General features: G+C 48.3%; 3 protein-coding genes across 8 annotated transcripts in view; 1 reads left to right on the forward strand and 2 right to left on the reverse strand.

Annotated features, from left to right (window-relative positions):
• Window positions 1–781: 781 nt before the first annotated feature.
• Window positions 782–14,115, reverse strand: NFS1 (NFS1, cysteine desulfurase). The gene is made up of 13 exons (XM_027704689.1): window positions 13,983–14,115; window positions 13,817–13,884; window positions 12,953–13,069; window positions 11,646–11,729; window positions 10,834–10,986; window positions 10,612–10,705; window positions 7,973–8,107; window positions 6,437–6,594; window positions 4,973–5,078; window positions 4,738–4,819; window positions 3,250–3,333; window positions 3,040–3,129; window positions 782–2,545 (listed from the first exon to the last, which is right to left on the reverse strand). Exons 1-13 carry the CDS (start codon window positions 14,098–14,100, stop codon window positions 2,482–2,484), a joined length of 1,353 nt encoding a protein of 450 aa, XP_027560490.1. The 5' UTR covers window positions 14,101–14,115; the 3' UTR covers window positions 782–2,481.
• Window positions 14,116–14,125: 10 nt separating this feature from the next.
• On the forward strand, window positions 14,126–16,416 carry ROMO1 (reactive oxygen species modulator 1). Its single transcript, XM_027704690.1, has 3 exons — window positions 14,126–14,208; window positions 14,630–14,760; window positions 16,225–16,416. The coding sequence occupies exons 2-3, from the start codon at window positions 14,630–14,632 to the stop codon at window positions 16,331–16,333; spliced, it is 240 nt and encodes a 79-aa protein (XP_027560491.1). The 5' UTR covers window positions 14,126–14,208; the 3' UTR covers window positions 16,334–16,416.
• Window positions 16,417–17,942: 1,526 nt separating this feature from the next.
• RBM39 (RNA binding motif protein 39) overlaps window positions 17,943–20,952 on the reverse strand; it is a 33,169-nt gene continuing 30,159 nt past the window's right edge. For all 6 annotated transcript variants that reach the window (XM_027704646.1, XM_027704647.1, XM_027704651.1 and 3 more), the window contains 2 exons: window positions 19,032–19,110; window positions 17,943–18,941 (listed from right to left, as the gene is read on the reverse strand). In XM_027704646.1, coding sequence (XP_027560447.1) covers window positions 18,841–18,941; window positions 19,032–19,110 — 180 coding nt within the window. In that variant the 3' untranslated portion in view covers window positions 17,943–18,840. The remainder of the gene's footprint in view (window positions 18,942–19,031; window positions 19,111–20,952) is intronic.

Consider the following 20,952-nt stretch of genomic DNA (forward strand, 5'->3'; position numbering starts at 1 on the left):
ACCCTCCAGTCACAGGAGCCATCCCACCACATCTCCCTGTTGCTAATAAGATCACAGCCCTGCAGGCACGTGCACGGCTCGAACTCCTCTTGTTTATTCCCTGTGCAGAGGGACACAGACATTTAAGTTGCCTCCCCTTCCCACCCCCATGAGGCCGCTGGAATTCCCTTGTGCTGCCCTTCAGCTGCTCTCCTGTGACCTGGGATCCCTCTCCAGGCTCTGGGCATATCTCACTGCCACTGGCATCAAACTGGTAAGAGCGGGATGGACTGAGGATCCCACCCCCCAAAGGCTTTAACTGCACTCAGTGGGGTACAACTGGGTGTTCATCCTTGCCACTACTTCTTTCTGTCATGGAGAAAAGTATCTCCACTACACATTTTTCCTCATCTTGTCCTATAAACCTTTTCAAACAAACATTTGTTACCACTATGAATGAGTTTCCCAAACCTTTACATGTAGAATCTATATTTTAGATCTTAACACACAAGAAGTGGTCAGAATCTGCAAGATTTGGGGCTCTCTTTTCTCAAAATAATCACAGTTTAAGCTATTTGAGTTTTTAAAAAAAATTAGCCCTGATCAGGCACAGAGTTTGAGAAGAATGACTCTTCAAAAGTCAAATGTAATCTTGATGACAGCGAGCTTCTAACAGTGTTTGCAGAAAGTCAGGAGTTTACCTTTCCCTGTTCCCCAATGAAAGCTGCAATTTAGCAACTTGCTGGTGGTGCTGCAAGGTTCACCCAGAAAGGTGGATACGAAAAGACTGACAGTAGCCAACTTTAAGTCTTACCTATAATTTTTTATCATTCTTGAAAGACAAAGAACAATTTCATAAACATACAGTTCTAAAACATGCTGGGAAAGCGTTATCACATGCTTAATCCAGAAAACATATGTGGCCCAAGGATAAAACAGAGCCCATACAATACTGCTAAAACCTACTTATGCGTACGGTATTTTAAAAATGTTGTGATGAAATATAAGGTGCCAGCACTACAACAGTAAAACTGCTAAACCTAATAATTTCAAATAGAACAACTGAGGATTAGCTTTCCATTACAAACAACTAAATCTGTCCTTAGTAACAAAAAAAAGCACAAGCTTCTGTAACACAATCCACCTTGTGAGACTCAGTTTTGGCTTTTACACGACACAGTTGATCCTCGAGGTAGATTCCATCCCAAAGAGAAGGTACTGTCCATGGGGTGTATCTAATTCAGCGGCTAACACAGCATCCATCATCAGCACAACTCACTGCAGAGCTGGCTGCTTATGCACTGAAAGAAAGGCACTTTGTCATACAGGCTTCAGTTTCCTACTGGAAAGATCACCAAAGGAAAGAAAGGAGAAACACTGCTATGAATTAATCTCATCAAACCCTTTTTAACAGACACCTCCCCCAGCACGTGCAGGGAGTGGATTCCCATGCCAGTCTCCAGTCAGGCAGCACAGTCTGTGAGACAGAGAAACTCCAAAGCCATCTGTTCTTATCTCCAGACAAAATACACAGGCTCAGCTGGGCACAACTCCCTGCACTGACAGAAGCCAAGGGCCCACAGGCAAACCAAGTAACACCAAAGGACTCATGACAAGGGGAGAAAAAAACAACAAAAAAACCCACAAAACCCAGACTTCAGACACTGCACTGTGTCTGCTCTCCCCACCACCTCCACCACTCGTGCTCCCACCAAACTGGTGCTGCCACCAAAGCTGACAGATCCTGCCCATCCCCTCCCCCAGTCAGATCAGAATTCTTTCTTTACTTAGGTAAAATTGCATGGAAAAAAACCAATGGAGGGGACAGCAAAGTGCATCATGATTGTATCATAAACTCTGGAATACAGAAGGATCTTTTGGATTAATGCACACACACACACACAAAAAGATAAAACCCAGGAAAAAGAGCCAAAAATACTCAATTGCAGAAAAAATTTGTTCTTAACTGCACATACAACTTATCTGTGAAGGCACATAGCCACACTGAGACATCCCTTTCCTCTAGAGATGCCAAGCATCTTCCTATCTAGAGCTTACAGCAGTACAAGACAAAGAGAGGCAAAGCCCAACTGCTGTGCAGGACACCCACCTCAAACACAGCAAACTGGCACCAGGTCTGTGCTGCAAACACAACAACCACTGGGATGAGTTACACTGAGAAGCAACAACCCCGTGCCAGGATTACATTGGCCCAAGAGGAACCTGCTGATTTAATCTTCTCAGAAAATACATTTCCAAATAAATTACATTTTAGCATAAACTTCTGTGTGTCAATGGAAATGCAATGGGTGTTGGATCAGCCTGCCTTTCTCCATGATAAAGACTAGTTTCATTTTTGGCTTCTTAGACTTTGTGATCAGAAAACACAGTTCTCCCATCAAATTGCAAGTGTCAGAAAACAGAAGTGCTGCATAATTTGCTCAAGAATGTACAGAAAAATACATTTTAATCCACATCTAGTCCATGGATAGTGACGTTTTCTCAGTGCTGAGTCCACTTAATGCTTTTGAGGTCGATTCCATCCTGCACCATTTCCCAGAGGGGGCTGTAAAGAAAGGAGAAAAATAAGGGCAACCTGAAATGCACAGATCATCATCAACAACAATAACCAGACAATTTGATCAATAACACAAGAAATCAGGAGGCATCTCTTTGCCCAGACTGAGCCCTCAAATTTTCACTGTCAGATGAGTCATGACTCTTCCCATTGCACCAGAATAAACCAACTTATCAATACAATAACTCAGTAATACCATCTCTGCATTGGAACCTTCTAGGTACTGCCCTATGTGCTTGCCCTACTTGTATTCTTTCTCTGACAAAGGCAGGACCTGTGAAAAGGTTTGATTTCAGGTTTGTTTCCTTAAAAATGAGTCTCTACTGTTAAGATCAGGCCCATCACGCACTCTGGGGACACTGCTTGCTGACTTACAGAAACACCAACAGATTTTTGAAGCAAACCATTACTTTCAACTAAATCCAACTCTTCCCATGATTATGACCCCTAAGAAGTCCTTGTGTTCAGTAAGGATAGCTCACCTCATTTCCCTCAGCCTCTTCACGTGCTGTATGCACTTCTGCACTGTGTAATCCACTTCTTCTTCTGTAGTGAAACGACCAATGCCAAACCTAAACCAAAGGAAAACCATTAAGGACCAGAACAGTGTGCATGTGGAGGGGTGGAACAAATCCACCACCGACTTTTATCAGAAGAGAAGAACACAGGGAACATCAGGGCAGAGCACACACCTTATAGACGAGTGAGCCAAGTCTTCGTCTGTTCCGATCGCCCGCAGAACGTAAGAAGGCTCCAGAGAGGCTGAGGTGCAAGCACTGGGAAAGGGAAGGCAGGGAAATGTCACACTTCTGTTCACAGGCAGATGCTACACTGAAGTAACACTGCACTAATCTCCTCCAACAAAGAACAGGTCGCCTACAGATGTTTCTTATGATTATGACTCCTTACAACAACCTGTATCAGCTTCCCCGGCCTCTTAGAAACCACCATGAATACAGGCAAGAAAAGTGGTATTTCTGCTGATGAAGAAAAAAGAATAGAAGGGGCAGGCATTAGAGGGAAATGGGGGTAATAAATTAGGAGCATAAGGTAGGGAGAGAGAACACAGATAACGCAGCAAGAATGAATGCCACACAGAGACAGGGGGAATGCAGATTAGGAGGGAGCTGAAGTAAAGGCTGTGGAAAAAAAGACAAAGGAGCCAAGACAGAACTATCCAGAGAACAAAACACACCAGGAACATAATGAAAAAGAAAGACTTCACAAGCTGCTGTTTGGCAGCAGAACAAATAAATGAAAAGCAGTGCACAGAGGAATCCAGAGCAAGATGATCCAGTTACAGCTGCCAGTAGAGAAAACTTTCACCTTGAAGTAGTAGGGAAAACTGGTCATGTCCTGGGACTCAGTTTTAACAGGTAGCCACATGCAGCACAAATCAGAGCTGTTTACAGCTCCCTGGTGCACAGAGCAGAAACTCAGAAGAGATCTTCACGTGACACAAGTCAGACACAGTCATGTGGAGACTTGTTCTCCCTGTTCATCGTGCCAACCTGTTTCTAGGTAGGATATGCTGACTGCTTTGTTCTCAAAGGTGAGGGAAGGAAGGGGCATCCTCACACTCCATTCCTTTCATCATAAACATCAGGAGTGTCTTGGTAACAGAAATGTTACTCATCACATCTGTAGTCAGCAGAGCTCCATAAAAGCATATGCCATTTCCTTTCTGCTGTTGCATTTAACACAGGGACTATGATCTGATTTAACTCAGATACTTGCCCAGCCTCAAGAGATTGCAGTTAATCCTGCTGAAGGACAGAAGCTGCTCAAGTGCTGGTGGCCTTTAGAATGACAGTATCACCAGTACAAGTCAAGGCTACTCAGATCTCAGGTAACCAGTCTGCAAGGCTGGGGCTGGCAGGTACGAATTTGTAGCTTGATTTTTGTGGGGTGGGGGTTGGAGTTTGTTTGGATTTTGTTTTGGTTTTGTTTTGTTTGTGGGTTTGTTTGTTTTTTTTTCTTTCAGGATGAGTAAATTTGACCTTCAGTAGAAATATGCCCCTTAAATACCACCTTAGAATGCAATCAGTGCCAGGCTGACTCATTAACTGAATATGCAAATATGGGTCACAGAAGAGACCACTCCTTAGTCTTTACCTCCATTAGCAGATGCCATTTTCTCTCCAAAACATACTGCTACCCTTCCCATGCATTCCACCTACCTTCCTGAAGACAGAGCCACATCTTTCAGAGCCATCAGAAGACTCTCTCCTTCCACATATGCAAAAGATAAATTGATGCATCCTACATAAAAATGAAATAGAAAAAAAATACATCAACTGACATCTCTAGCAAATCCTCCCCTGCGTGGCAGGACCTGCATCATGTGTGGCTCAAGGGCATTCTTCAGCCACGGCCTCAGCACCGAGGCCCCAGGCAGCTCTGAGGGCTCCTCACCTGGGTAACGATGCTCCCGGTCCCCGTTCATCACCACGTCAGGAACTTCACTCATTATTCTGGTCACCAGTCGTTCTGCCAGTTGTGAGACTCGCTTATGGTCATACTAACAAAGAAACCAGAGGAGACCCAAGTAAGAAAGTGGACATCCTGACCTCACTCAAACTGCTTCGTGTCGCCAACTGTGAGCAGCCTTGAGTAACTGGGGTTGGCCAGACAGGGGAAAAATCACAGCTGAAACTTGAACTGACAAACTTTGCCTGCCCTGGTGACTGTTTCAAAAGAGAATAACCACCTGGCTCCTAGCTAGCTCAGTCTTCAAAGGGGTCACAAACCACGCAGAAAGATCTACATATACAAGCTGCCAAACTGCCTTTCATAAAAGCACAGAGTTGTGTTTAAAGACAAGTTAGGCAATGCACAAGATGATGCATTCTGCACCACAAGAAAGGGCACCTATTATGGCAAGTGCTCCTTATTTCCCAGCTCTCCAACTGTACCAGAGACATGGACTCACAAACTACTGTGAGCTCAGCTTTTACCAGCAGTAACCTGCACAATGAACTGCCCACGTGCAGCGTCTTGTTCTACACTGAAGAATGAGGTCACTTGCACCAACAGAGCAGGAAGGGATCAGCCCTGGCACACAGAACAGCCACGAGAACACAACACAATTCATGCTTCTTTGCACACTTGAAACAGCTTTAGAAGAAAACCAGGCTATCAGTTGATTTAGAAATGCCAGGACTCTGCCAGGCAAGGAAGAGAATCCAAATCTGAGGCTTGTGCAGAATTTGGACTCTGCAGGCTCTCTAGCCTCAGTTTCCATAACCACCCAGCTCAGATTCAGATGGAATTCTGCCTGTCTCCTGGGAAGAAGCTTGATCCTATGTGTGCAGATATCTAGCCCATGCATCCCACTGGCACTGTATTTAAGGATTTTTACATTCCAGCTGTAAGGAAGGCACTGGTGCCCACAAACCAACGCAGCTGCCCACAGAGGCTTGGACACCAGACCTAGCAAATAAACTTTACTGTCCAAGCTAGGAAAAAAGAAAATAAATTCTTTGTTGCAAAGCTGCAGAGAACTTGAACTTACATACACTTAACAGGTATAATAATGGACTAGGAAGGCTTATTTTTTCAATATACATTATAAACATGACTTACTCATTTCAGAGATGCTGCTGATACACGTGTGAAGTGAGTAAAAGCACATAAAGCTGTATTTCACTAAAACTGTCACCTTTTTGGTTTTTCAAGAAAAAAGAAACTTTAGAAAGAACTTCCAATTACCCAAAAACACCCTTGAAGTTGTCAAATCATTAAGTTCACTTAATGTTAAAGCATGAGAAGCAATTTAATTCAGGCACATGGACACAAGAAGACCTAAGGAATCCAAGCCCTAAGCGGTGCTGTTATATTGTTTTCTGGAACCCAGGACAAGTACCTTCTCACACATACCTCCATCTCCTGCTGTGCCACCTCACAGGCTGCTCCCAGCCCCACTGCCAGAGGGGTGGGCACAGTCCCAGAGCGCAGTCCCCTCTCCTGGCCTCCCCCACTCTGCAGGGGCTCCAGCCTGACGCGCGGTCGGCGGCGAACGTACAGAGCACCGACCCCTTGGAAACAAGGAAAGCTGTTTTACCATGTGCCCACAGCTCTGAAATTATGGACAGGGACTCCCAGGTTTGGTCACATTCCTTATTTCCACAGCAAACACACATTTGGACACTTAACTGGAGAAAAATGTAGTAAATGAGTACAGAATTGTATTATTTTCTAGGAAATGGTGTTTGTTCCCACTGCTCACGTTCAGGCTCCCAGAGCTTCAGCCATGGGAGCTCAGCTTTTCCACTGTGCTTCAGCCACCCAGGGACTCATCACTTCCCTTTCTTCCCACAATTCCCACGCACAACTGAAGTTCATCCCCTTGCAATGAAGTTTTTATGTGCAGATATTTCATTCACTGATAAAGTTCCCTTATTGACTTCCAACTCCTTTCCCTGGATTACCAGGCCCACACCAGTCCCAGGAGTTCTCTCCCTTTCTTCCCATTAGGAAGACTCATCAGTGGTAGCAATTTGCAGTGGGCAGATTAGATGAGCCAGTTTTGACAGCCAGTCAATCTCACCCTCTCCTCGCCTAGAAACCCAATTTTCATGTCTTTGTGTGCCCTGGTACTCCTAATGAGTGACTGTCACACGGGAAGAACAGCTGCAAATTTCACCCATAATAAGTTGTGAAAATTTATGTCTGTCATTTGTCCAAAGCTACTGGGTGAGAACTTATTATCTCCGGACAAGGACTGTCTTGGGCTCTCAGGAGAGCTTGCACAGAAAAAAGAGACACAGTGCAAAATTTTGCCTTTTGTTTCTGAAGAGCATATAGAATACAGCAAACCTGATTCCTGGCTTTCTACACCCACTGTCACAAACTAAATGGACCGTGACAGTAATAATACCTGGGCTTTTAGTATTTGGGAGTCAACTAGAAAATCCATAGTTGGATTTCAAACCCCATTCTGCGAAGAAGATGCACAAATGGAATTGTGGGAAAGAAGCCACTGGAAGTAGAAAACAACCAAAATCACTAAGAATTTAAACTTTCCGGTTATCTTTTGGTCTCCTTGTTGCAAGTAACATTTGTGTCTAAACTTTGCTCTAAAACCCAGTGATTTCAGTTCAACCATTTCAGCATCAGTTCTGCCTCACACCAAGCTGCTGACAAGGCACTGCTCCAATGCTGCCACCATTAGACACCACAGTTCCTTCTTCAGTGAAACCACCTCAACCCATCAGCCCTGAAGATCCACTTGCTGCAGCTCTAAGCTGGCAGCAGTGCCTGAACTGCTCCAGAGCCCATTCAACACCAGTCTTAGAACAGTTTTCTACAACTTAATAAACTATCACCATGACAAACAGCTTTGACTGCACACCTTGTGCAGTTAGCTTAAGTTAGGCATGGAAACAATTCCCTATAAAGCACTTCAGTGAGTACCTTTTGGCCCATAAATTTTATGGCCACTGATGCTCATCAGATCGATTTTCATGTTGTTGACATCCATAGGAATTTTACCAATTGCTTGTGCAGCGTCCGTGTGGAAGAAAACCTTACGCTCCCGGCAGATCTCACCTGTAACAAAGACACCAAGGCCACACCACGTTACCTTGTCTGATCACCACGATCCCAAGGATTCCAACAACGGATCCAAAGCATCAATGAATCTAAACCAACAGGAGGGACCAGTTCTGAGGTGACAAAGGAAGAAATGGGGACTGTGATGTTTCTTTTACAGTGAAGTGGCTAAAGCTGTGCAGGGGCTACTGTAGCTGACGCTTTGGCACAGGTTTAGGCAGGCAAGACTATGGTGAATTGCTTCAGTTGAGAAGTTAAAAAGTCTACTGCTGTTAAGAAGTGAGATTTTTTCCAAACTCACACCTACCAAGTTTAAGAACAAATGGTTGCATGAGACTTTTAAGTTTCCACACAGAGATGACTCCACAGTTGGACAAAATTGGTTTTTTCTTGATTCTTTTTCTTCTCAACACCAGTCCAGTACAAGCTAGCTTAACTTTCACATTTATATTAGCCAAGTATTTTTATGCCATTTCCTCTACTCTCCAAGTTTTGCAACACTCAGCCTTGAAAATGTTCTCAGAATTGTCACTAGTCCTCACACATGCTCATTATTACCACCTGAGCCTGTCACCAACATTTTCACATCCAGACCTAAAATACACTAAGGAACAAAATAACACATTGTTCATGGGCAGTGAACTTCAATATTATTTACTTCTGTCATCAAAAACATCACAACTCATCTTCCCCAGAATCCACACCTAGCACAGCTGCACCCCAGACCTCTCCTCTGCACAGGAGGTTCAACACGATCCTTTCCAGGGTAAGTTGTCCTCCTGTGTTTCAGCAAGATCAGCAATATCAGGCTCCAGGCCTCACACTAACAGGGCCTCAGGTTCCCTCTGCAAGGCCCAGGCCTGGCCCGTGGGACCTGTTACCAAGGTGTTGTGAGAACATCCCAGGGGAACTGGAGCTGGCACCAGCCATCCCTGGTGTTTAAGTGTGGGACAGCATTGGCCTTGACAATGTAAGCACAGCAGGAAAACAAGAGTCCTCAGGCCTTTACACAATTCACTGATGGTCAAATGCTTGTCAAGGAAGAAACAGAACCTTGAAAAGCCTTAGGGGAAATGCTGCTTTGAGCTTAATGAAGAAAAAAATAAATACAGCACCTAAGCAAGAGGAAAACCAGCTGCACAAGATACCTGGCACAGCCTGAGAAAACAATACCCTACACAGTATGAACCCCAGGGCAGAGCCACAGCCAAAATACTGTCTAAAAAGGGAAACATCTTGAATATGAAGGTGTGCTGGTTTTGGTAGAGTTAACTTTCTTCAGAGTGGCTGGGATGGGGCTGTGTTTTGTGCTGAAGACAAGGTTGATAATATAGTGATGTTGTTGTTATTGCTGAGCAGGGCCTACACAGAGCCAAGGTCTTCTCTGCTTCTCATACTGCCACACTGGAGAGGCAGCTGGGGGGATGTGGGAGGCCGGGAGGGGACACAGCCAAGGACCCAAACTGACCCAAGGGATATTCCAGACCATATGACATCAGTACATAAAGCTGGGGGGAAGAAGGAGGAAGGGGGGGACATTTAGAGTGATGGTGTTTCTCTTCCCAAGTCACTGTCACGTGGGATGAGGCCCTGCTCTCTTGGAGGTGCTGAAGACCTGCCCAACTGTGGGAAGCAGGGAATTAATTCTTTGTTTTGCTTTGCTTGTGTGATAGCTTTTCCTTTCCCTATTACACTGTCCTTATCTCAACCCATGAGTTCTCTGGCCTTTACCCTTCTAATCCTATCTGGAATGAGTGAGCAGCTGCTGGGGCTTGGGGGCTGCCTGGGGTTAAACCAGGACAGAAGGGGGGTGTGTATGTTTTGTTACTGTCATGGGAAACCTCATCACCAACTCGCCGTGGGATCCAGGCTGTGCAGGCACCCGTTCACCCTCCCTGCTCCAACAACCCTGGCTCTCCAGGGTCTCCCTTCAACTGCTCCGAGGTCCCTGTCACTCCATCTGCCTGCTCAGAGCCTGGTTCACCCTCTCCCTGCCTCCTGTTCCAGAAACCTGGCTCTTCAGCAGCCTTTTGGCCTCCAAACCAACGGTTCATGACTGTGTATGACCATACGGGGGGAGGGTGGTGATCACCACCCGAAATCCTGCACATTTCTCCTCTTAAACACTACAAGTGCTCAATACACTGTTACAGTACACAATCTTAATCTGGCCAGTTATTCTGTGCAATTTTTTCATCCATCATTCATTTCAGAATGAAACTAGAAACACTGCAGTTGATCTATTCAAGGCTATAATTGCTGTAGTGCTCACTGTAAAAGCAGTGAATTTCATTCTCATTTCCCTTTTAAAATCAATTTTTATTTGGGACAGCAGATTTATTTATTTACATTATTTTTCTTTTTAAATACTTAAATTATTATTTATTCCTTAAGTATATTACACCTAATCTTTTGCATCAGTACCACTTGGGGATGCAATTATCAACTAAAATGAAGCAGAAGCAACTTCAGCTGGCATCTGGAAGTCACACAGTACTTACCAATGTCGTGAATTGGCTGCTTTACTCCTATTTCATTATTCACAGTCATTACAGAAACCAAACTTGTGTCTGGCTGGAATGCAGCCTCCAGCTCCTGGTGAAAGATTCAGAGGGACAGAAGTTGTGACTAACAGGTCACAAAGGACACAAGGTCCTCTTAAGCATCAATTTGAAGCAAAAACTTCTTCTATTTTCAGTTTCTGTCTGTCAGTAACAACTTACCTTCAAATCTATGAGCCCATTTTTTTTAACAGGTAGATACGTGATCCGAAAACCTTCTGTTTCCAAGGAACGACAAGAATCCAACACACACTTGTGCTCTGTTTGTGTAGTAATTATGTGCTTTTTCCTGGATTTATAGAACCTTGCAACACCCTGTCAGGCACAATCCATGAACAAGAAATTGGCCATTAGACCACTGAAGAAAGCCATGGCTGGAAGCAAGAAATCAATACTTTGATATAATTCATTTCGATCTTTCCTGCCTGACCCAAAGCCATGAATCTAAAAGGTACTGACACATAATCCACACCACGTGTCTCCATCAGCACTCATTTTTCAAAGCAACTCGTTTCTCAAAAAACCTGTGAAAATGTTAACTGACAGAAGTTACAGATGTCATTAATCAAAATACTTTTTAAAAAACATTTTATGTGGAGTCATATACACTGACAAGTCTGAACAATCACATATTAAAGGTTAAAACACAACCCAGCCTTCATCAGGTAAAAGTTCCTAATCAGTATCTCCACTGTATTTCACGATAAAGATTTTAATTACATAAGCAGAAATGTTGTATTTGGTGCACGTAAGATAAACATTGAATATTTTACACTCAAAAACACATCCTGTGCACTAAAACATTCCATGTATTTCCTCCAAGTGTGTAGCAAAGGATCACAAGGAGTAAATCCAGGAATGCAAATATTTGCTACCTACTGCAACATATTAACATTTAAACTGTTCAAAGATGCATACAGTTCTTAAGAGCATAATTTTAACATCATAAATAACTATCAGTATAAACCTTTTACCTTAATTGCCATATTATTAGATTCTGTTGCACCACTGGTAAATATAATTTCCCGTGAATCAGCTCCTATTAAATCTGCAACTTGCTGTTTAAAAAGAAATACAATGTCGATTTGTTAAGAAAACATACAGTGAATCCACCACAGCAAAACATTTTCAAGAAAACCCCCTCGAGCCTCAAAGAGATTACAGCTGGTCATTACAGAAGTGGTATTAAGGAGTAGCCTGTCATAAAAGAGATAAAAAGTTGACAAAACCCCATTACACATTACTTTAAAAAAAAATTACAAAGACCCACACTAAGATTAGGAGTGATAAAATATGGAGTAGCCCAATCACTGCAGCATCACGCTTGTGACCCCAGGAAACCAAAATTCCTGAGGCATCTTTGTCTAAAGTTTTGGTTTCTGCCACTTCAGCTGCTCTAATCTCACTGTTAGGGCAAGTGCTGGGACGGGACAACCCCGGACGTACGGACACAGTGGGGAATGAGAGGCTCTGGGAAAGGCGTGGGAGGTTTGGGCTGAGGCAGGTGGAACAGGAGCCAGCAGTGCCCTGGCAGCCCCAAAGGCCAACCCTGTCCTGGGGGGCATCAGGCCCAGCAGGGTGAGGGGGGTCTGTCCTGCTCTGCTCTGCACTGGGGCAGCCTCACCTCAAGTCCTGGGGCAGTTGAGGGGCCTCCATATGTGGATATAAAGCCATTAAAGAGCACATGCAGAGGAGGCTACAAAGATGGTGAAGGGCCTTGAGGGGCCATGAGGAGCAGCAGAGGGCACTTGGCTTGTTCAGCTGGAGGAGACTGAGGTCAGACCTCCCTGGGGTTCTGCAGCTTCCTCACGAGCAGCAGTGGAGGGGCAGCACCGACCTCTGCTCTGTGACCTCTGAGAGGGCCTGAGGGAAGGGCTGGAGCTGTGTCAGGGCAGGGTCAGGTTGGATCTCAGGAAAAGGTTCTTCCCCCAGAGGGTGGTTGGGCACTGACCAGGCTCCCCAGGGCAGTGGGCACAGCACCAAGGCTGCCAGAGCTCAAGGAGTGTTTGGACAATGCTCTGACAGACAGGGTGTGACTCTTGGGGATGGTCCTGTGCAGGGCCAGGAGTTGGACTCGATGATCCTTGTGGGTCCCTTCCAACTCCAGATATTCTGTGATTCTACTTTTTCTTGCAAAAAATCTACTAAAGCAAACCAAAGAGGAAGCTGATAAATCCAGCCCACAGAGAAAAGGCTTTTTTCCTTCATTGTTTTTGATATTCTTTTGACATTGAATGTCCTTGCCAGCAGGAAAACCATGATTGTGAAGATGAAGACTCACCCTCCTCGCCTTCTCCATGGCAGCCTCGCTCTCCCAGCCATAGGCGTGGGTCCTGGAGTGGGGGTTGCCATAGTAGGCTGTCAGGTATGGGAGCATGCTGTCCAGGACTCTGGGATCCTGCAGGACACAAAACACCCAGCCTTAGAAACAGAGAAGGAAAAGCATCTCTGTCCCCTCTAGACATGCACCCCTACAGCAGGATCAGCACTTCTGTCGCACTGTCTTTCTTTAGCTCAGGCCAGATCTCAAAAACGTGAGGTTATTACACGTTATGGACAACACCAGTGTCTGGCAATTGTGTTCTGTGCCCTTGATCTGCACTGAGGTGATCACAGAACGGGATCATCTGAGCAAACAGAACCACAGACTGCTGGGAAGGCTCATCTTGTTCCACCCTCCTGCCGTGGGCACAGACAGCTTCCCCTAGGCCAGGGCATTCCAAGTCCCATCCAACACGGCCTTTCTTCTGAGCAGAAGAAATACAAGGTCTTAAAGCGTCAAGAGAAATGGCAGGCCGGTATTTTGGTTGAATTAACCTCCTGCTGCCTCTCGCAGCCGCCGCCACTCCCGCAGGATCGGTGTGAGCCCCACTGCGCTCCCGCCCTGCCCGCGCCCGGGGCTGCCGGCGGGGCTCCGGACCCCGGGGGCGCCCGGACTGCCCCGTGTCCCCGCGCCGGGCACGGCCGGTGAGCGGGCACGGCCGGTGTCCCCGTGCCGGGCAGGGCCGGTGTGCGGGCACAGCCGGTGTCCCCGCTCCGGGCACAGCGGTGTCCCTGTCCCCCGCAGCCCGGGACACAGGCGAGCGCTCAGGAAGAGCCGTGAGCGCGGGCCCCGTTCGCTGCCCGAGCTCGGCGCGGACCGTACCAGCGGGGTGGTGGCCTGCACGTCCATGTAGAGCGGCCGCAGGGCGCCGTCGCCATCGCCGGTTCGCCCTGAGGGGAGAAGAGCGGAGGGAGCTGCTGTCAGAGACGGGCGGGAGCGGCGGGGCCGCCCCTGCGCCGACAGCGGCTCTGCCCGACCGCGGCCTTACCCTGTCCCAGTCCCTCTGCCTGCGCCTGTGCCTGTGTCTGTGCCTGCCCCGGTGCCGTCCGGAGCCGCCGCGGGGCGCAGCCGCTCCCCAGCCCCACCAGACGCCGCCACAGCAGCATGGCGGGCGGGTGCGTGCATGGGCGGGGCCGCGCACGGGGCCGCCCCTTCCGGTCCGTCAGGAGCGCGCCGGAAGCGGGGCCGGGCGGAGCGCGGAGCGGCCCAGCGAGGTACCGGGGCCTGAGGGGGAGCCCCGCCGGGCCCCCGGGACACCCCCGCGCTCCCGGCCGGGCGGGGAGCGGCGGCCGCCGCTCCTGAGGCGCCCCCGCCCCGAACCTCCGCCCTGGCCTCGGGCTCAGGGAGGGCGGGTTCGCTGTGCCCCCGGGGCCGGGCCGCGGGCGCTGCTCGCGGGGGGAGGGCACAGGGGAGGCCCCGGGACAGCCCCGGGACAGCCCCGCGGCGCTCGCAGGAGCTGGCTGGGGGCGAAGCGGGGCCGTCAGTCCCTGCCCGGCCTTCCTGCACGGCGGGCGGGGAGTCAGACCCGGGGGCCGGCACAGCGCTGCAGCTCCGAGCCCGGGCCGGCCCGCGGTGCGTGTGGAGGCCCGTTACACAAAACAGTGAAGCCTGTGGGGTTTGTCCTTTCTTTTCTAGATGCCTGTGACCGTGGGCCCTTACGGGCAGTCGCAGCCCAGCTGCTTCGACAGAATAAAGATGGGTTTCATGATGGGCTTTGCCGTGGGCATGGCTGCAGGGGCGCTGTTCGGCACGTTCTCCTGCCTCAGGTACGCCGAGGAAATGCTGCCACAGGCGGGTGGTGACAGGGCGGCAGCCAGAGCGAAATGGTGCCGCTGGGGGGCTGGGAAGGGATCGGGGCTGGGCCTGTGCTGTCCGTGGGTGGGAGTTTGTCAGGGTCTCCAGACTGGCCACGCTGATCAGCCCTGGCATCCACCAGGCGAGTCTGGCCCTGGCAGAGTGTCACCTCTGGGTCACCCCTGTGCCAGGAGGTCGCAGTTCCACAGACCTTTTCCTGCCACCTGTTGGGAAGCTGAGGCTGTGGAGGATCAGCTCTGGGGGGAGCTGGATGAATGGTGTGTGCAGCCCTCTCCTGGCCCTGAGGCTTCCCAAGGTGCTCTGCAGGCTCCCAGTGTCTGCACTGTGGTTGCTTTGCACGGGGGCAGTTACTGAACTGACCCCAAGTATGAGCTCAGGAGTGTGGGCAGAGCGTGGCTGGCACTGGCACAGCCCCACTGTGCATCAGAGAGGGACAACATTCCACCTTCCCTGGGGCTCACCAGCATGGAAACATCACACTCACTGCTCTGGGTTTGCTCTGGCACTGCTGACTGGCTTTGCACATCACGTGTGAGAAGGAACCACTGCAGTCAGCTCTTTCATACTTTGCACAACTCCCTCTGCTCCAGGGTTTTCACCTGTGATTAAACACAGGACAAAAAGGCATGAAGTCTAATCCAGTGGAAGTTTGATGTTTTTCTGATCTGAGTTCCCAGAGGGTATTTCTAAGTGTCACGATGCTGGCAGAAAATACAGATTTAGGGGATTTAGAAGAAGCAGTTATAGTGGTTCTGCTGTACCATTTCTGAGGGAAAATCTCATGTTTTAAGAATCAAGTGCATGAAATTCCTTAGACCCTAAAGTCACTGCAGTGCTTAAAAGCCAAATATTACAAGAGCTTCTTGAGACAGAACAATTCTTTTTGTTTCAGTCAGACCTCAGGTAGGTGAGAACTGGAGAGCAGAAACACCTCTGGACACTTTTAGGCCTTTCAGGTGTTTCTCATATTAAAAACACAGTCAGTAGTAAATAGGAAGTTAATTTTAAGTTGGTGGTATTAAAAGCACTGCCATTGCATCCAGACAGGATGGCAATACAATAGTTCAGACAACTCTTCTTGTTCTCTTGCAAGTCAAAAACTTGGACAGCACGATTTTTTTTCTCCCATATTAAGGGTATTTGGGGCACTAAGATGCAAAGCTGTTCTTGCTGAGGCGTGGCAGGAGGGTTCCACTGCAGGAAAAAATACACATGGGCCATTGCTGAGGGTCACTCAGGAGCCCCTGCAGTAGCTCAAGCACCACAGACGGTGTCGGGGGTAGGAGAGGTACCACTGCACAGATTTAGGCTGAAGAAATATTAAGTTTGTAACCATGGGCTGGTTGTCTCCAATGTTTTCTGCTGCTTGTCTGTGATGTGTCAGGTTTCAGCTTCTGTATTTTTCTTTATCTCAGGATTGGCATGAGAGGACGAGAGCTGATGGGTGGAGTTGGCAAAACGATGATGCAGAGCGGTGGGACCTTTGGGACATTCATGGCCATTGGTATGGGGATACGCTGCTAGCCTCCAGTTGGGGATGTATCCCAGAGTGCCCCTGCCCAGCCATTCCTCCTCTGTACCATAATAAAATCTTTAGATACCTGGAAGTGAGAGCTCTTCATGAAACAGCAAAGCCCCACCCTCCATGCTCTGCTATTCTAAATATGCTTTTTACTAAATTTCTACTTTCCTTCCATCATTTACTCCCAAGACAATGAGAATTAATCATCCTTGGTACTGCACTAAAGTTCCTGTTTCAGCGGTGTAAGTACAGCATACACAGCTCTCCCTTTGGCACTTGGGCAGCTCACATTCCCCATGTGGAGCAGCTCCATTGCCTCCCAGAATTCTTGAGTCTAGGAAAGTTTACTGGGTGGCTAATTCAGATTAATGATTGAATTTCTCTCCTCTTGCAAAAAAGGTGGGCTGAAGCCGGTCCCATTTCTGAGTTCCAGGTGACAAAGGGCAGGTACCCTCACAGAGTGAGGGACCCCAGGACCCGGGCAGGCTGTAGGAGCTGTGCTCCCACAAACAGAGCCTTTTCCTACAACCTGCCTTAGCAGGCCCACAGCGTGCCCAGTGTTTCCCTGGGAAAGCTGGGGATCCCTCCCACCATTCCCTGGCCCCAAAGCACTGCCTGCAGCACACCCAGGAAATGGTGGCTGGTGTTGCAATGTCCCAGTACTCGCCTTTTGAAACAAGGCTTCTTTCTGCTCCTGCCCTAGTTCTTTCTGAGGAGACAGGTGACTGGCAGCAGTGCCTGAGCCAGCACCTGTACAGCCCTGACCTGGTGCAGGTGCCTTTTTCCCTGTTTTTAAGGTGGAACCAATCCAGCACTCAAAGCCTGTTCTCAGCTTGCTGCCGTGGGCTCAGCCCAGAACAGCTCCTTTAGCTCCAGCTGGCACTGAGGGACTAATATGGGACACTAAGAAAAGAAAGCTCAAGCACAGCCAGAGAGCAGCTGTGTCACAAACCCCCAGACCCTCCTGTAGTGTCTTCCTGGCCCCTCCCCACCTCTGTGCTCCCTCCAGTCACCTGCTCCCAGTTCCTGGATTGCTGAGGACAGTCCCTTGCCTCACTGCAGCCCTGCTGGAGAGCCGCTCATCCCAGTGCTCTGGGAACAGCAGCAGGATCCCTGCACTGCCTCACCTTCCCCCTCCAGGAGGAATGTTCTCACTCCACGCTCTCCACCTTGGCCAAACAGTTTTTCTGAGTGGTTAGAAAGGCCAGGGAGGCAGGACAGGGGTAGGAAGGGCAAAGCACAGGGGAGGCTCCCTCCAGAAAGCAGAGTGAAAGCCAGTGTAACAACTCCAGGACTGTCAACCACTTGTGAATGATGGGGTGGAGGTGGGCAGGAGGGAGGCAGCTCTGGAATGAACTCCCAGCAGGCCTGAGGAGGGTGAGCTGTGCCCGGGTCCTCAACAATGACGGCGACAGGGCAGAGGGTTGGGAACAGCAGGAACCAGCTCCTGCATCTGCTCTAAGCACGTGGTATCCCACGAATCTCCACCTGGGATACCTGCAGTGGTATCCCTGATATCTACCATTGCACAGCACCCATCACTCACTTGCAGGCCACAGCACACACTGCTTAAGTCACAGTGGGAGAGCAGAGAAATAAAGCTTCACGAAGGCCTTTTTAAGAGAATTTTATTTGAGTGGTTCTTACAAAGATTGTTGCAATATGAAAGTCTTTGTTTGATAGAAATATCAAGCTGTCTTGTCAAACACACTGAAGTAACCCAAAAATATATTTCAGAGCTCACAGAGCTTAAAAAGAGCAAAGATTATATGCAACCAGAACAAAACACGTTTCTGTATTTCCTACCCCTTTTCAGCCTGGGCTGGAATCTGTCAGCTCTGCCTCACTGCACACGTGGAAACTCATCTGGAAATGCAGAGATCGTTTTGTTTGGAAACTTAGACACACCTCACAGTATTTACAAAGAAACTTTTACAGATACATTAATCAAAAGTTACCATCAAGAAATAAAACCCTTCAATCCTTCTATTCTTACCAATTATTCAGCACAAAGCAAGCTGAGTAGCTGCCGCAGTCAGCCTTCAGTAGCCTTTTGGATTTTTCATTTGTACAAAACACTAAATATGTCCCTTCATCCAGTCTCTCTCTGATATTGCCCTTGAGCAGATCACCCACATTTAGTGAAATGTAAAATGTCTTTGCTGTGTTAAAAGAAAGGCTCGTGAAACATTAAAAATGTCATTATGTCCCATCTGCCTTTTACAGAGAACTTGTTATCTATGAGCTACTTCTCAGTTCCTACGGATCACCTTAGTCAATGTACAAGAATTACAAGGCAGAACAAGAAGTCAACAGCTTTGTATACAGTGGAAATGCTAGTTAGGGAGAATGAACACACTGCATTTCTGCTTACTTCGTTTTATTTTTAAAGGTAGCAGGAAGTGTACACAAAATGACATTAAATCCTTTCCTTTAGTTTTATCTAAATAAAAGATAACTCAATCTTCCTCCAAAAAATACCTATGTACAAAACTGACTAAATTAATCTTCATCGTCGAACAGGAACCAGTAGTTGGGTTGCAGTCATGGAGTCTGGGAAAAGGCTGTGGTACGTTGGAAGAGGTACATACGCTGCTGTGATCATTTTACCTGAGCACAGGATCAAACAAAAACAACCATCAGTGGCTGGGCATTGCTGCCAGGGGTGACTGAGTGAAGGAGTGCACGTGAAACACCCACCTGCAAACCACCTCCCGTGCAGCGCGTTGACGGCCGCGATGGCGGCGGCGATCGAGGGACACTTGACGTACACGTTGCCCTGCAAGACACAACGAGGCAGCCTGTGAGGGGACCTGTCCACGGGCTGTGCCCCAGCCATGCCCCAGCCAGCCTCTGGCCACACCTGCCCCGCTGGCATGGACCAGTGACAGAAGGAACACGGGAGAAGGGGGCAGGGGGCAGTGTCCTGACAGGCACCGCCCCACGGGAACAGTTAAGGCAGCACCACATCTTTCTAAGCAGGATTTTCCAAGACAGCCCAAACGTGCACTTATCCGCTCTCACTGAGCCCTGGGTGGCCACTGAGAGCCCTCTGGAAGGGCCCTGAAGGCTGTGAGAGAGAACAGCACACGGGGTGTGGCTGCCCCCAGGGGCTGTGAGCCACCCACCTCAGCCACAGATCCCTCTCTCCCTGGTCTGAGCTCCCGGCCCGATCCCACAAGGACCAAGCACACCCCATTCCCCAGGCCAGGAAAAACACACAGCACTTCAAGGGAGACTGATACTGTAAAAATTCTCCTACATGAACTTCAGCATCTATCTGTCTTTACTGAACAAGGACTGAGGCAAAGGGAAAACCCCATCCCAGCAGGGCAGGAGGCCTGAGATGGTCCCCAGGGTGAATGACAGACTGATCTTTGAACTTGGCCAGAGATACCTGGAGTTCCCCATCTGTAAATCAAGCACTGTGCCTCCCTAATCTGGAGAACTGCAATAGTCACATCCAACGATGCCAAGACACACAGATGCCCACAGTAACACGTGGCATTTTTCTGGCTGCCTGCTTAAAAATAGACCACCAGCAGTAATTCCTGAACCGGATCAGACTCTAGCTCAAAGAGGTTTTTCAGGAATATATTAAGAAACAGACTTCCCTGTAGCAGCCTTTGCCAGCCTGTACTAACTCTTCCCACGGTGATCTGGCTCATTCCCTGCTCAGGGGGTGAACCTGAGCTCAGGGGCTGGTGATGAAGGCACTGAGCAATGAACACACACAGCTCTGCTCTCGGCCTCCTCCTGCAAAGGCACCCAAGCTGCTTAAACCCCAAAATGAGGTACAGCAACACAAAGCTGTGCCTTTCCTTGACCCCCCAGGGCAGTACATGAGCCGTGCACTCAGCTGGGACTGCAACCCTTTCATCCACAACAAATCACCCCCTCATGGCCAAGCCCTGACAGCCTCAGTGTGCAAGTCTGGCTGGGACAGAGCCCTGAACGTGCCCAGAATCTCAGCCTGCAAAACAGAACAGCACAAGGGAGCTTAGCTTCAAATCCAGTACTTTTAAGTATGTGGGTGTTTTATATCTGGGTCATCGCTGTGCTACTGTAACAAAATGGGTCTCATTTTTCATGAAACATTTAACTCATGACACAGTAGCTGTAGTTTTTTCTTTTAAATCCACTTGCTAAGGTAAAATAGAATTGCAGCTCCGTGTGCTCAGAACATATGTGAGGGATGTTGAGGGCTGGTGCATTTTTGGGGGGGTTGTGTGATGATTTATTTTGTGTTTAGTTGGGCTTTTGCGGGGGGTGTTCTGGGCTGTTGGTTGGGTCTTTTTATCTGTCAGAGAACAGTGATCTCTCAGACAGTAACAGACACACACTGTGGGAAAGGTTTCTGCCTCCCAACAGTCCAATGCAGCAGTGACCTTGAAGATTACAAGGTGCCAGGGACACTGTTTTACATACTAAACTGCAGCTCCCATCTAAACTCTCTGTAACCCATGGACAAGTGTTTCAGGTGACATTGTGGCAGCTGCACAAGGACAGCAATGGTCAGTGAGTGCCAAGTGCATCACCAGGGCAGACCAACCCCACCCAAACAGACTGGGACAGCAGGGTGGGTTCCAGCCCCACACCACAGCACAGAACACAACAGGAC

Source organism: Neopelma chrysocephalum, unplaced genomic scaffold, assembly GCF_003984885.1.
Source record: "Neopelma chrysocephalum unplaced genomic scaffold, ASM398488v2 Primary Assembly neopelma1_286, whole genome shotgun sequence".
NCBI classification, from domain to species: Eukaryota; Metazoa; Chordata; class Aves; order Passeriformes; family Pipridae; genus Neopelma; species Neopelma chrysocephalum.

Bases quoted from the DNA above. Each gene is read 5' to 3' on its own strand.
- NFS1 (XM_027704689.1), bottom strand. From the start codon at position 14,100: ATGCTGCTGTGGCGGCGTCTGGTGGGGCTGGGGAGCGGCTGCGCCCCG. The intron at 6,595-7,972 runs GTACTCACTGAA...CTTGTTTCCAAG, and splicing joins TAAAATTTATGGGCCAAAAG to GGGTCGGTGCTCTGTACGTT. The intron at 3,130-3,249 runs GTGTGTGCTCTG...CCTTTGGTTTAG, and splicing joins TTGGCTCACTCGTCTATAAG to GTTTGGCATTGGTCGTTTCA.
- ROMO1 (XM_027704690.1), top strand. From the start codon at position 14,630: ATGCCTGTGACCGTGGGCCCTTACGGGCAGTCGCAGCCCAGCTGCTTC. The intron at 14,761-16,224 runs GTACGCCGAGGA...TCTTTATCTCAG, and splicing joins GGCACGTTCTCCTGCCTCAG to GATTGGCATGAGAGGACGAG.